The sequence below is a fragment of the Nicotiana tabacum genome, chromosome 2 (genome assembly GCF_000715075.1).
Source record: "Nicotiana tabacum cultivar K326 chromosome 2, ASM71507v2, whole genome shotgun sequence".
Lineage (NCBI taxonomy): Eukaryota > Viridiplantae > Streptophyta > Magnoliopsida > Solanales > Solanaceae > Nicotiana > Nicotiana tabacum.
In genome coordinates, this window is record NC_134081.1 from 107,906,388 (window position 1) to 107,923,192 (window position 16,805).

The 16,805-nt window shown below is 39.7% G+C and overlaps 1 protein-coding gene across 1 annotated transcript; it reads right to left on the reverse strand.

Moving 5' to 3' along the window:
• Window positions 1-947: 947 nt before the first annotated feature.
• Window positions 948-16,149, reverse strand: LOC107774265 (protein DOWNY MILDEW RESISTANCE 6-like). The gene is made up of 4 exons (XM_075227922.1): window positions 15,663-16,149; window positions 14,353-14,600; window positions 13,320-13,641; window positions 948-1,205 (listed from the first exon to the last, which is right to left on the reverse strand). The coding sequence occupies exons 1-4, from the start codon at window positions 15,975-15,977 to the stop codon at window positions 948-950; spliced, it is 1,143 nt and encodes a 380-aa protein (XP_075084023.1). The 5' UTR covers window positions 15,978-16,149.
• Between the last annotated feature and the right edge of the window lie 656 nt (window positions 16,150-16,805).

The following is a 16,805-nucleotide window of genomic DNA, read 5'->3' on the forward strand; positions in this document are numbered from 1 at the left end:
TTCCTGCACTCTGGCAATTATAATGACCAGACAAGAGAAAAGGATTAACAAGAAAGGAAATGTATTCATGCAAAATATTGATTCTCTGTGTGAATTTATGCATGTCTTTGGTTCAAGACCCACAAAAATCAATACTGTATATTCGCAGTGATCTAAGACATATTGTTGAATGCTAATAGGGTGTCAAATGGCGGGTTAACCCATTTAAAATTGGGGTATTATTACTTTTAGCCCGCGCCAAAAATTATTTATATTCGGTAGCCGAAAAAGTGTATAAAATTTGTATAATTTTTGTGTATATATATATATATATATATATATATATATATATAAATGTACATGAGTGATACACCATTTTCCCAGCTGAATTGGTGAGCCCAACTGGAATGACCTTAATAAATGGGCAGGTTAATTGTTACTTAGCCGGAAACAAGTTGGGTCAAGATGGGCTAAATAATGGATCATAGCCCCACTCATTTAATTTTTACCAAGTTTTAATTTCTTAATGTTGTTTTCTTTTAATTTATTTAATTATTAAACAAAATTAATAAACTCTTTTTCTTTATTATCTTTACATACAATATATCGAGCAAGAAAATATTATTTATATATTTTAACAAGGTTTCTCATTAGTCAATTAGGGCTACCTATTTAGCGCAAATCAAATCCAACTTTTAGATGAGGTGAATTTGACAGGGTCCTACTTTCCTAGGCTAATTTTGTCATCCTTAATTCTAACTGTAACCAAATCATCTTTACTTTGTACATTGTAAAGACCCCGATTTAGATTTTTTTGTTTAATACGTAAATAACTCACATATATAAACAGTCCCAAAACCCAAATAAAAAAGAAGAGTTGCGATAGGGTAACAGTCAAGGTAAAACTTGTTATGACGAATTTTCTAGATACAAAACACTCTACTAGACTGATCCTCAAATTTAATTGTCTATTTGCTGTGTGAGGAAGTCATTATCTCGTGCAACGCACTCTTTCCTCTTTTGGTAGTACTCTGTTGGCCACTAATATACTCCTTGTATACAATGGGCCGATACTTGCATTCACTATTTTCTTTGAGCAGTGGGCCTGCAGGCTGAACTAGAGCTATCATTTCTGGGCCATGGCCCACGGCTACTGAGATCCTCGTCTTCTCCGCATTGACTACTGCTCGATGCTCTACGCTCTTGTACCTTCCATTACTCAGTATCTGAGGAAAATGTTTTTCTTTTTAGTAACTGCAATTTGAGTTTAGAGTATGAAGTAAAAAAGTTTTGTAAAAGAAAAAGTATTATATTAACATTTAGGTCTAAACAAGGATAGCATATACTCCCTTTGTTTCAATTTAAAAACCACATTTCGTTTGTCGAAAATCAATTTCACTAAATTTTGAAGCTTAATTGAATTTGTTCAACTCAATATTTTAAAATTTAAATTTAAATATTCATAAACTATACGAAAATTACTATAAATTATAATTTTTCTCATGTCAATATGATTAAAAAATATATTTTTAAATGTTGGTCAAACCTCACATAGTTTGACTCTCGATAAGCCAAATATGTTATTTAAATTTAAACGGAGGGAGTACATTAACTAACAAGGATAGCATTTATGATAAAAATGTTAACTAAACAGCTATAACATGTTAAACTATACTAATGTATACGGTCAAAACCGATTAGTCCGTCGTACGGACTGGTCGGTATGATAATACTTTGATCGAAGGGCGGCTTCGTAATACCAGGTCGAGGTCCGAAGTCAGGTCATCAAGTTTCGAGTTCTAGAACCAATCAATGACAAGCTCGGTATCATTATCGAGCTCGTATCCAAATCGAATTACGGGGCGAGGCGAAATTATCGAGCCTAAGATGCATAGACTGACCGACACCGACCCCGAATCAATACCAGACTCCGAGTCAGAATCGAGCTCGAGTCAATATCGAGCTCACAGACAAGAATCGTTGCAACCACACTAGGAGAGAGAATCCTGGCAGGAATTAGGGAAAAGCTAGTTCTTCATGAGTTCTCCACTATGTATTTTTTATTATATCTAAAATAGAATTCCTCCACTATAAAGGAGGTAATTGTTGTTTCTCTGAGGAGACATTCAAACATTGTAACAAAAGATTATTCCTTATATTGAAAGATCAATCATTTGAGCTCTCTTACTTCATCTTATCTGGTCCATTTATTTTCTCTTTTTAACAGTTTTTATCTTTCGTTCTTATAGTCAAGATTGGATATTTCTATTTCTCTTTACGATTTGTATGAAGCTATACTACATACCCCTTAGAACTACGTACAAATTCAACTCTATCTGATTTTTCAGGTAAATAGTTTGGCGCCCACCGTGGGGCTGAGGATAACAGTGGTTGTTTGATACAAACCTGCAACACACACCATTTTACGCTTGTCTTTCGAGAGTATCTTTGGCTTCGGATTAGCAAGGACAAACCCCCGATTAATGGCTTTACCTATCGACAACGAAGCTGGCCTTCAAGATGAAACCAACAACTTGACGCCCGGGGCCGGAAGGCCGCTTGTCGATGTCGTTGAAGCTCGAGTCGAAGTACCACTATACGTTAACTCGCATGTGGCTCTTGAGGCAAACCAACGTTCTGAACCCGAACATAGCATTCATGGTGGTACTCGATCTGCAGCCCAAGACACCCATAACATTGAGGAAAACGACGTCAACTTGCGTATGATTTTTGAAATGTTGCAAGCCCAATAGGTAGCGATAGCTCAGTTGTAGAGCCAAACCCAGTTACCGAGCAGGCCGGAGCCCAGTCCACCTCGAGAAATTGCCCACAGAACGGAGCCAGCCATAGAGAGGTCAAATGAGCAAGAATCGAGGACTACTCTCAAAATTACTAAAATACTCGAGGAGCTCACAAAGCGAGTCGAAGCCAACGATAAAAAAGTAGAAACATATAACTCCAGGGTCGATTAGATCCCGGGGGCTCCACCAATGATAAAAGGGTTGGATTCCAAAAAATTCGTGCAAAAGCCTTTTCCCTCGAGCGCAGCCCCAAAACCAATTTCCAAAATATTCTGTATGCCCAAAATTCCCAAATATAACGGAATGACCGACCCCAACGAACACTTCACCTCTTATACGTGTGCCATCAAGGGTAACGATTTAGAAGACGATAAAATCGAATTTGTGCTGTTAAAAAAATTTTGAGAGACCCTCTCGAAAGGAGCAATGATTTGGTATCACAACCTACCAACGAATTCCATCGACTCATTTTTCATGTTAGCAGATTCTTTTATAAAGGCACACGCTGGTGCCATAAAAGTCGCAACAAGGAAATCGGACCTTTTTCAAAGTAAAACAAAGGGATAATGAAATGCTGAGGGAGTTCGTGTCCCGATTTCAAATAGAACGCATAGAATTGCCACCTGTCACAAACGATTGGGTCGTTCAAGCTTTCACCCAAGGGTTGAACGAGCAAAGTTCGATAGCATCACGTCAGTTGAAACAAAATTTGATCGAGTATCCAGCAATAACTTGGGCAGATGTACACAATCGATACCAATCAAAAATCAGGGTTGAAGACGACCAATTATGAGCTCATCCCGGATTAGTACATCCAAACAGGTCGGCTATGTTGGCTATTAAAAACCAAAGGGACATCGACAGAGAGCCAAGGTCAAACAGAGACCGATATCAACCATACATTGCATATCGAAGGAACAATGGTTCGGGACGCAATTCCGTCCAGAACAATCGAAGAAGTGATCGAGGGCAGAATTCTCGGGGACTTATGAACAAGAGTGGTTTTGACAAATATGCTGATCCTATAAGGGCACCTCGGTTATCGGAATATAACTTCTATGTCGATGCATCGGGCATTATATCGGCAATCGGGAGAATCAAAGACACTAGGTGGCCCAGACCCATGCAAACCGATCCTTCCCAAAGAAACCCAAATTTGATGTGCAAATATCATGGTACGCATGGCCACAAGACCGAGGATTGCAAACAATTAAGGGAAGAGGTAGCCCGTCTATTCAATGCGGGCCACCTTCGAGAGTTCCTCAGCGATCGAGCCAAGAATCACTTCAGAGAAAGGGACGCTAACAAAAAGAAATGAACAAGAGGAAACTTAACATGTCATTCATATGATCATCAGTGGGGTCGACACTCCACAGGGACCCGTACTCAAACGCAATAAGGTACCGACCACTGGGATAAAACGAACCCGAGATTATGTGCCTGAAGGCACTTTATCATTCAACAACGAAATAGCAGAAGGCATTTCTCAGCCCCACAACGACGCTCTGGTAATTTCTATCCTATTAAATAAAGTTCAAGTTAAGCGTGTTTTAGTGGATCCAGGTAGCTCTGCGAACATCATCCGATCGATGGTCGTGGAGAAGCTTGGTCTGCAAAATCAAGTCGTGCCCGCAGCTCAGGTCTTAAACGGCTTCAATATGGCCAGTGAAATGACTAAAGGGGAGATTATTCTACCGGTGAACGTGGATGGAACCATCCAAAGTACCAAGTTCCACGTAATCTAAGGCGACATGAAGTATAATGCTCTACTTGGAAGGCCTTGGATCCACAATATGAGAGCAGTACCCTCGACTCTCTACTAAGTAATGAAATTCTCGACGTCGGACGGCGTGAAAATAGTATACGGGGAGCAACATGCTGCAAAGGAAATATTTACAGTCGATAAGGTAACACCGATATCAACACTCTCAACCTCAGAAAGATCGGGCATTAAAGGTATACGAGAAGTCAAATAGCAATCACAGCCGCCGGTCTTGACCGAATCAGGGAAGCAGGAAATGGAAGAAAAGGAGGAGGATTTTTTTGACCCCTCGAACTTTTATCACCCCCGAAGATTCCGACGCCACCAAAACAATGATCGAGGAACTGGAACGGGTTATATTGATCGAGAATCTGCCCGAGAAAAAGGTATACCTGGGAACGAGATTGACCCTCGAACTCAGGAAAAAACTTATTCAATTTCTTATTAATAACATAGATTGTTTTGCTTGGTCGCATTTAGACATGGCAGGAATCCCACCATTGATAACAACGCACTGGCTGAGCTTGAACCCTAGGTTCAAACCGGTGAAGCAAAAAAGAATACCTCAGTCCGAGATAAAGCACACATTTGTAAAGGACGAGGTAACTAAACTTCTCAAAATAGGGTCGATTCAGGAAGTAAAATATCCCGAAAGGTTAGCCAATATAATTGTAGTCCCTATAAAGGGGAATAAACTTAGAATGTGCGTAGATTATAAGGATCTGAACAAGGCATGCCCCGAAGATTCTTTTCCACTGCCTAACATCAATCGCATGATCGATGCCACAGCTGACCACGAGATCCTTACTTTTCTCGATGCCTATTCCAGATACAATCAAATTCAAATGAACCTGGAGGACCGAGAAAAGACCTCATTTATCACCAAATATGGAACATATTGTTATAATGTGATGCCCTTCGGGCTAAAAAATACAGGAGTTACTTACCAACGCCTAGTGAATAAAATATTCGAAGAAAAAATAGGTAAGTCAATGGAAGTTTATATTGATGACATGCTAGTTAAGTCCATACGTGCAGAGGACCATTTGACTCATTTGCATGAGACGTTCGAGATTTTAAGGAAATACAACATGAAGCTCAAACCCGAGAAATGTGCTTTCGGGGTTGGTTCGGGGAAGTTCCTTGGCTTCATAGTATCAAATCGGGGAATCGAGATCAATCTCGATAAAATCAAGGCCATCAAAGACATCACCATCGTAGATAGTGTAAAAGTAGTGCAGAAGCTAACCGGACGGATAGCTGCCTTAGGCTGGTTCATTTCGAGGTCGTCGGATCGAAGCCACAGATTCTTCTCTCTACTCAAAAAGAAGAACGATTTCGCCTGGACTCTGGAATGCCAACAGGCATTAGAATAATTGAAGCAATACCTGTCGAGCCCACCACTGCTTCACACTCCGAAGGCAGATGAGAAACTATATTTATACTTGGCGGTATTGGAAATCGCAGTAAGTGGCGTCCTAGTTCGAGAAGAGCAAGGTACACAATTTCCTGTTTATTATGTAAGTCGGACCTTAGGAGAAGCAGAAACTAGATATCCTCACTTAGAGAAATTGGGACTTGCACTGATAAGCGCCTCTAGGAAGTTAAGACCATACTTTCAATGTCACCCCATATGCATTTTTACTACTTACCCACTTCGTAATAGTTTGCACAAGCACAAACTATTGGGCCGATTGGCCAAATAGGTCGTCGAACTCAGTGGGTACTATATCGAATATCAACTCCATACGGCCATCAGGTCTCAAATTTTAGCTGACTTCGTGGCCGATTTCACGCCAACCCTCGTACCTGAAGTTGAAAAAGAACTCTTGTCAAAATCAGGTACAACATCGGGGGTATGGACCCTCTTCACATATGGTGCTTCGAATGCGAAGGGGTAAGGACTTGGCATCGTATTGAAAACCCCCACTGGTGGAATTATTCGGCAATCTATCAAAACTTCTAGGTTGACTAACAATGAGGCCGAGTACGAGACCATGATTGCAGGTCTGGAGCTAGCTAAAAGCTTGGGAACAGAAGTCATTGAAGCCTAATGTGACTCTTTGCTAGTGGTAAACCAAGTAAACAAAACCTTCGACGTTTGAGAAAATAGAATGCAAAGCTATTTGAACAAATTACAGGTAACTTTGCACCGTTTCAAGGAATGAACTTTACAACATATGCCTCGAGAACAAAATAGTGAGGCCGATGCACTCGCAAATTTGGGATCATCGATCGAGGAAGACGAGATCTACTCAGGGACTGTCGTTCAACTCTCGGAATCCGTAATCGAGGAGGGGCATGCCGAGATAAATTCTACAAGCTTAACCTGGGATTGGAGGAATAAGTATATTGAATTCTTGAAGAACGGAAAACTCCAATCGAACCCTAAAGAATCAAGGGCCCTACGAACCAAAGCTGCTCGATTCACGTTGGCTGAAGATGGAACATTATACAGAAGGATGTTCGATGGACCATTGGTAGTATGCTTAGGACCAGGAGACACCGATTATGTTTTACGAAAGGTCCATGAAGGTACTTGTGGAAACCACTCCGGTGCCAAATCACTGATTCACAAAATCATCAGGACAGGATACTACTGGAATAGTATGGAAAAAGACACTAAGGAGTTTGTTCGAAAATGTGATAAATGTCAGAAGTTTGCACCAATGATCCATCAACCCGGAGAGCAACTTCATTCAGTACCATCCCCATGGCCATTCATGAAATGGGGGATGGATATCGTCGGCCCCCTACCATCGGCCCCAGGTAAAGCTAAGTTCATTTTATTTATGACTGACTATTTCTCTAAATGGGCTGAAGCATAGGCGTTCGAGAAAGTGAGAGAAAAAGAGGTTATAGACTTCATATGGGATCACATCGTGTGTCGATTTGGGATACCCGCAGAAATAGCATGCGATAATGTGGGAACGGACAGGGCGAATCGACGAACAAGACTATCATCCAAAACTTGAAGAAAAGGTTGAACGAAGCTAAAGGGAAATGGAGAGAAATTCTGCCCGAGGTCCTTTGGGCATATCGAACAACATCAAGGTCCAGTACGAGGCAACTCCGCTTTACCTAGTGTATGGCTCCGAGGCCTTAATTCCAGTCGAAGTCGGAGAACCCAGTCCAAGGTTTTGACATACATCGGAGGAATCGAACCACGAGGTTATGAATACTAGCATCAAATTATTGGATGAAAAATGAGAAGCAGCACTTGTTCGAATGGCTGCACAAAAGCAACGAATCGAAAGGTACTATAATAGAAGAACCAACCTCCGCCACTTCAGGGTAGGAAACTTAGTCCTAAGGAAGGTCACCATCAACACTCGAGATCCTACTGAAGGAATGCTCGGCCCAAATTAGGAAGGACCCTATCAAGTCCTCGATATAATCGGAAAAGGGTCTTATAAACTCGGAACGGTGGATGACAAACCATTACCAAACAACTGGAACATATCACTTCTCAAACGATATTATTGTTAAGGTATGATTTTCTCCCTCCTTTCGTCCATATATGTTCGACACTAACACATTGCAGGAGTTCGACCAAAGACATCGAGACCTCAGGTTTTAAAGTACGCGTTCCACTCTTTTTCCCTTAGATCGGTTTTTGTCCCAACTGGGTTTTTCCGACGAGGGTTTTAACGAGGAAACAACTATGTGCTACCTGAGAATAATTCAACAGTATCCAAGGCCTCCTTACAGTCAACCTCGAATAATAGGGGGCTTTACCATCAAATAAATCAAGTTCGATACAAGAAAGTTATTTCATATCAAATTCATGTCAAACAGGGTCTCGATAGAGAAAAGTGTAAGGGCCAAATGGTCAAAACAAACCATGTCTGCATAGTTTTGCTCGAGCCTGACGCGAAATACGAACACATGTATAATGACTTATAAAGAAAAAACTTCTTCTTTACCGATATCTCATACTTTGAAAAGTCTGTTCTACTTCATGATTCAAATAGGCTTAAGGGCCGACCACTATCGAGTTCGAGCAATTACTCACTTGACCATAAAGCCTACGGGCTGTAATACTTCGAGTTTGAGTTCAAGCAATCACTCACTCGACTATTAAGCCTAAGGGTTATATTACTTCGAGTTTGAGCAATCACTCACTCGACCATAAAGCCTGCGGGCTGCAATACTTCGAGTTCGAGTTCGAGTTCAAGCAATCACTCACTCGACTATTAATCCTAAGGGCTATCTTACTTCGAGTTCGAGCAATCACTCACTCGACCATAAAGCCTACAGGCTGCAATACTTCGAGTTCGAGTTTGAGTTCAAGCAATCACTCACTCGACTATTAAGCCTAAGGGCTATCTTAAATAGAGTTCGAGTAATCACTCACTCGACCATTAAGCCTACGGGCTGCAATACTTCGAGTTCGAGAAATCACTTACTCAACTATTGAGCCTAAGGGATATATTACATCGAGTTCGAGCAATCACTCACTCGACTATTAATCCTAAGGGCTATTTTACTAAAAATTCGAGCAAACACTCACTCAACTAAATCCTCAAACTTATGAACATTTTCATAAGACACAAGTAAAACAAAATCTTCACTATGCAGAAATGAAAACAGAGACAAGTTGGGAAAAGAAAAGACCTTTATATATATGTTTACAAAACATTCGATCAGGACCTTACACGAAAAGATCAAAATAAGAAAAACTCTAATTATCTACAGGAGCAGTATTTTCTCCATCGGACTCCTCCCCACTCTAAGACCCTCTCTTGCTCCTATCACCGTCATCGTCATCATCATCATCATCGTCGTCGTCATTATCATCGGAGGCCAAGACCCCAACATCGGCTTCAAGCTCTTTTGCCTTTGTTATCTCTTCAGTAAGATTGAAGTCTCGAGCATGGATCTCCTCGAGGATTTCTCTCCGAGATTGGCATTTGGAAAATTCGACAATCCAATGTGCTCGAGTTCGAGCTGTCTCGACTACTTCTCTCGCGTGTGACTGAGAGGCCTCAGCATCGGCCCGATAAACAGCCACAAATGCGTCTGCATCGGCCTTTGTCTTTTCAGCCCTGGCAAGTTCAAAAGCCAACCGAGCCTCGAGCTCCTCTGTTTTCCTTGCTTGAACCAAGCTTTTCTCCTTCAGACTTTGAAGTTGATTTTCGGCCGATGATAATTGGGCTCGAGCAGCCTCTTTCTCTGTAGCAAAGTGGTCCATATTTCCTTTCCATATCAAGGACTCCGCCTTTATCACATCGACCTCCTCACAGAGCTTCCCGGTCATCTCAAGCTTCTGCTGCAACTATGAGACTGATATTTTAACTATTATTCCAGTATCGAGTCCATAGGCTTTTAATAGTGTCATTACCTGCTCGGACAGATCGGTCTGATCTTGGTGAGATTTGGCCAACTAAGCTCGGAGGTCCTTGATTTCTTTTCCCCTTTGCGCTAAGAGGAGTTTAAGTTCCTTCCTCTCCTCCGTGTCCCGTTGGAGATCAGCCTCGTACCGACGCAGCTTAGCTCGGGATCGAGAACATGCTTCTCGATGAGCTACCATGGCCTACGAAGAAAGAAGAAACAAAGTAAGAAAAGAAAAACAAACATAAGAGATAATACCAACAAAATAATTTAAGGCTTACCTGATTCAAAGCCTGCTGCACTCCGTGAAAAAGATCTGATGCATCACTAGTGCCGGCAGCGTCCTCGACACCGGTAAACAGGTCACAAAAAGGATCCTCTCCCTCATGAGACCTGTCTAGTTTGAGGGCCCCCAAATCTTGGGCTTCCCGAATCGAACCTTCGGAAAAAGCAGGGAAGGTGGGCGAGTCTTCGATTGCGGCTGCCCCAAGTGAGTCACTTGGTGCATTCTCTTCGGTTCGAAGAGATTCGAGGAGAGCCCCTTCAGACATATCCCCCATCCGTTGGCTTCGATGGGAAGCATCCTTGATCTCCAATGACTCGGGGACTCTGCCCGAATCTCTCTCCGATATATCCTCAGTTCGAGGCAGAGCCTTATAAACCGCCATCGATCAAGCTGCATGTGGAACGTCGGTGGTCTTCTTCGATCGGGCCACCAGTACGGACCCGTCGTCTTCCTCTTCCTCATCTTCATCCCTTAGACGTTGAACCGATTCTAAGGTCAAAGGGATGGTCTTCTTCCTCGACTTACGAGTCGACCTAGCCTTCGGTTTTGGATTTTCGAAAGTAGAGGCTCTTTTTCTCTTATTTCCATCCGCCGGTTTAGAAACCGGGTCCGAGGCTTCTTCCTCGCCGGGTAGGGGCCTCAAAACCCCATCTCTGTCCAGGCCTACACACAATAAAATCGGTTGAATATGTGGAAAATATTTTGTTCGAACTATAAAAATATGAGAAATAGGCTTACCATGATTTTTGTCCTCCCATCGGCCCTTTGCCAAATCACGCCACGAACGTTTGGCGTATGTGGAGGTCGAAGCCAGGGCACATACCCAGCTCTTAAGATCGGGAATGGCACCGGGCATCCAAGGAACTGCTGCATCACAAAAGAGATATCAGCAAGAAAGAAACAAAGAGACAAGGCGATAGGAAATAAGCAGCAGAATTACACTTACGCTCCATATTCCATTCTTCAGGGAATGGCATCTTTTCGGCTGGGATCAGGTCCGAAGTCTTCACTCGAACGAACCTGCCCATCCAACCTCGATCCTTGTCCTCGTCTATGCTCGAGAATAGTACCTTGGTAGTCCGGCGTTGAAGTTTTATTAATCCACCTCGAAAGAGGCGGGGACTATACAATCTAATAAGATGATCGAGGGTGAAAGGCATCCCCTCGATCTTGCTTGCAAAGAAACGGATCAGGATAACAATCCGCCAAAAGGAAGGATGAATCTGACCTAGAGTTATTCGGTATTGACAACAAAAATCGATGATAACAAGGTTGAAAGTTCCTAACGTAAAAGGGAAAGTATACCCACTAAGGAACCCTTCCATATGGGTGGTAATATCTTCATCGGGAGCCGGAATTACCACTTCATTGTTATCCCAGTTGCAATCTGTCTTTAACTATGCAAGTTGCTTTTTGGTTATTGAGCACAAATACCTCAATACCGTCTCACACCGACCGAAAACCAACGAGCCTTTATCGACCTTAAAATCGGAGGTGAGAAGACACGTTCCGGGAACAAACTCCTCAGGCCGTGGCTCCACCAGTGTTTTATCGGCGGCGGGCTGTGAAGAAAAAGCCTCTTCTTTTTTAGGGACGGTTTTTGATGTTTTCACCATTTTTTAAATTTAGAAGAACGAAATAAAAAAGATGTGGTGTTTCAAAGAAAGATTTTGCAGTAATAACCACAGAAGGAAAATTTCGCACTTAATTCAGAAGGTATGAGAAAATGCTTAGGAAATTTTGAGATTAGAAGATGTAAAAGTGAATAATGGTGAAAGAAGGGGATATTTATAGGCTGAGCAGTAGCGGTCTAATATCGGTAATGGCCGACCACCGTCTAACGCGCATTAAATGCCTCGGTAAACTGAACCGATGGGACAACTATCGTGTACGTCACGATCGGATTCGATGCATACGTCAGTATATATCTAATCGTACCGTTGGAAAATTATATCGTTTCTCGTTACATTCTTCCCGAGAAATGCGGGGACTATCTGTATACGGTCAAAACCGATTAGTTCGTCGTACGGACTGGTCGATATGATAATACTTTGATAGAAGGGCGACTTCGTAATACCAGGTCGAGGCCCGAAGTCAGGTCATCAAGTTTCGAGTTCTAGGACCAATCAATGACAAGCTCGGTATCATTATCGAGCTCATATCCAAATCGAACTACGGGGCGAGGCAAAATTATCGAGCTTAAGATGCATAGACTGACCGACACCGACCCCGAATCAATACCATACTCCGAGTCAGAATCGAGCTCGAGTCAAGATCGAGAGCTCGAGTCAATATCGAGCTCACAGACAAGAGCCGTTGCAACCACACTAGGAGGGAGAATCCTGGCAGGAATTAGGGAAAAGCTAGTTCTGCATGGGTTCCCCACTATGTATTTTTTATTATATCTAAAGTAGGATCCCTCCACTATAAAGGGGGTGATTATTGTTTCTGTGAGGAGACATTCAGACATTGTAACAAAAGATTATTCCTTATATTGAAAGATCAATCCTTTGAGCTTTCTTACTTAATCTTATCTGGTCCATTTATTTCCTCTTTTTAACAGTTTTTATCTTTCGTTCTTATAGTCAAGATTGGATATTTTTATTTCTCTTTACGATTTGTATCAAGCTATACCACATACTATTAGAACTATGTACAAATTCAACTCTATCTGATTTTTCGGGTAAACAACTAATAATATAGAAAATCTCTCTTATAGAAGAAGATCATAGATGCGGATTCATTCCGAGCTAACTTCAAAGGTACTGCCTAAAAATATACTCCCTCCGTTTCAATTTAGATGAAGTTGTTTGACTCGGCACAGAGTTTAAGAAATAAAAGAAGACTTTTGAAACTTGTGGTCTTAAAAACTGTTTTTAAGGGGTAAAAGCTTTTTGGGGCCATGACATTTGTGTGGTTATAAAATCTTCTCATTAAGGGTAAAGTAAAAAGTTTAAAGTTAAACTATTTCCTATTATAGAAAAGTGTCATTCTTTTTTGAATGGACTAATAAGCAAAGTGTGTCATCTAAATTGAAACTAAAATAGATTAGTGTGTTAGTATACGTTACTTAAAATGCATTTTATATTTAGAGAATTTTAAAAAGTAAAACAAAATAAATAGGCCTTTTAAAATAATTAAAGATAATGAGAATAACCTCCAAATAATCTCCGAGGTTGACGACGAAAGTGCCAGGGACATGAGGGACGGAAAACCAGGCGTGATTGTGTTTAATTTGCAAGCCATGAATGCCATTGTCCATCAAAATAGTGAGACCGCCATGATCAGAATGTGCAGCAAGTCCCAAAGTTTTATTGGGCTCAGGACAAGGCGGATAAAAATTTGCAGCCATGATTTGAGTCCCTTCTCCAAGTCTCCTCTCTATGTACTTTGTATCAAGACCTAATCCTTCAGATATTGTACCAAATATTTTTACTGCAAGCTGCCAAACCGCCTCTAAGTACACCTTTGCTATGCGCCTTCGCATACATGTAACAAAAGGATTATATCAATCACAAAATGTAAAAATTAAATACTTTATATAAGAATATTAATTTCGGAATAGAATATGAGATACGTAATATTTATCACATGTTAGGTTATGGGTATTAGCTGATGATAAGATAAATTTTATATCAAAATAGTGTAATTAAAAATTTCATATAGAAAATGAGATAACTAATTTCATGAGATATTCTTGTCGGACAATTGAACCAATGACCCCTAAGTGTTACCCTAGTCACTCTAAAAAGAAAATAAGGTTAGGAGTATAAAGGACAAATCATTTATTTTCCTTTGAAGTAGGACATCGATTCCCTAATTTTTGTAAAATTCACATATATAGCTAGTAAATACACCAAAAATACTCGTTAACATATTATACAAAATATATCTAAAGCTTCAAAAGTTTCTAATAATTTGTTTTCACTCTCCAAGATGCTGCATAAAAGGGGAGAGAAGACAATTAACCATAGAAGAATGAGCCAAGATAACAAAACTTAAGAGTTTAAGTTATATACAGTAAATTGATTTAAAACTATTTGGCAATTTAACCGGTGATAAAAAGTAAATTTTTACTCTATATATTTTCGAAGTTATCGAAAATTGCCCGTATTGATCAACTTAATTTCATAATATAAAAAATCTTTAAAACATAAATGCTGGTAAATGTGAAGCATGTAGAAAATTACCTGTAGCAAGGGGGATTATCTGGCCAAAGGTGATAGCTATGTGGAACTGGACCGCCGTAGTGCCTCAGAAAATCCCTCCAATGGAGAGTATGCTTTCTGCTAGTGTTCAAGCTTGTTCCATATCTTACTGGATCCATCACATCTTCTGAAGCATATCTCATTTTTTCTTCTAATGGCAAATTAAAAAATTCTTTTACAGCTTTAAGCATTTCATCCATGACAGATATCTCTATACCATGATTAGTAACCTGTGGATTTTGCAATCACATAATTTATTTTAAAAGGATTTCACTACATTTTTAAAATCATACAAGGAAAATAATATTATTCACCCCGTTCCAAAAAGAATGAAATAGTTTTAAAGTATTTTTATTGAAAAACTTTTATATTCACACAAATGCTATAACATGTTTAAAATCACAAGTATCAAAACTTTTATCGTCACACAAATATTATAACTTATTTAAAATTATAAGTTTTAGAAGTCTTTCTTTCTTTATTAAACTTTGTACCAAACAAAGTGAGATGGAAGGAGTACAAGGGCCGGCTCTAATGTCTTTATTAGTAGGCTTGTGCCTTAGGCCCCCAAATTTTGGGGGAGGGAGGGGGGACATTTTTAAAAATTAATAGGTGTATATGCATTTAAAAAATAATATTTAGTACTTTAATACAAAAGTAAGAGTTTTCAATATAAAAGAAAAGAAAGCTCTTTAGATACATAAATAAAGTAATAATTTGACTTACTGAATAGTTTTTCCAACGTTTCAATTTTTCACTTCTTACTCCTTCATTAGATAATGTGTAAAAATTTTACTCTCCCTTTCTTAATTTGTCTAAGTCAATCTTTCTTTTCCCGATCTCTTCATATTTCAGAAACCCCTACATATTTTATCTTTCTCTTTAATATTTTTACTCGCCTTCTTTCTCCGAGAAATTTAAGCTTCCGATAGTTTTATACTTCAATTGCTCTATAAAATCTTATCTAAAATTAACAATATCTCAAGAAAGATTAAATGAGTCAACTATATTATCAATTGAAAATGAATTATTAGGGAAAATCGAGGATTATTAACACTATGTATCTCAAAAAGCTATAAAAATAGACTTTAAATAAAAAAAAATATCGTATAACTTTCTTTTAAAATTTAGGCCTCATATTAAATTTTATTTTTAGGCCCGGTATATACTTGAGAAGTCCCTGAATAAGAAAAACACAACACATGACCCTAAGAAGTTGTAAACAAAGGCAAAACACTATCACTGAGCAGTGAAAAAGAGAGAAGGAAAGAAACGGAAACTAACTTAATTACCCTAAAGAATCCCCATTCAGCAGAGGCTGAACTAATGGCATGTATTGTTGCTAGTCTTTGCTCAACAGGTCCATTTAGGCCACTCAAATCTATAACTGGAATGGAACCACAGATCGCCAAAGATGGGCTTTCGGCTTCCGGCAGTGGCAAAACAAACTCGGGAGGCAGAATTTTCATGTCCTTTGAATTGTCAATTAGGTACTTCACACCTTTTCTGCAATAATCAACGTCCACAATATCCCTGCTAGTAACTGAAGGTGAATTGCCATTATTGCTGGTGGAAGCCGGAGAGGGAGAAATCGCCGTTAGAGCCATTACTGGACCGTCGTATAGAAGATTATGGTTCTTGGCTTTTTAGTTTTTCATGAATTCCTTTGCCAATTGCCACGCGTTGTTGTAGTCGGAGCTATAAGACTAGTGGCATTGTCCATGCAGATGAGACATTTTCTGTTCTTTCCTTTGCCAGTTTCAAATTTTGGAATCTAGATTCTAGCTAACGGAAGTAACGATGCTCTTTTACAAGTTTAAGATGGAAGGCTAATTATATATGAAGAATTAATATATGTTAGTGCGTTGGTGTTATATTAGGCTCCCAATCAGGAGTTTAACAGCTAGTTATTGTCTTAATTTTCTTTTCCAGAACATCTTATTCTTATAATTGGGCGCTAAAATATTTTAGTTTGGGGCAGTAGAATTTATGTGGAGTAGCAATTATTTCCAATACAAAATTATGAAGCTTTAATAAGTTCTTGAAAGGTACGTGTGTACAGACTAATTCGCAAACTCACAATGAGAGCCAAAACACATTTGATTAAACTCCCAAAATTAAAGAAGGAAAATACTCTTATATGGGTTGCGTATAATCCTAGCCATATTGATACAACGCGATTTTTGGGGGCTTTTTTCACTTTAGCCCGCGTCAAAAATTATTTACATTCTGTAACCGTAAAGATATATAAAATTTGTATAATTTTTATATATAACATACAATACATTTTTTTTTGCTATTATTTTAAGAGCGGCTATACGTTTTTATTTTATTTTTTGTATGTATGTCTGGTGGGTCATTCGTTATGTTGACGGCCTTTTGTTTTGGGTCATGGAGTATGGGACTGTAAAGCCTGCCAAAACGGGATAGAAAGC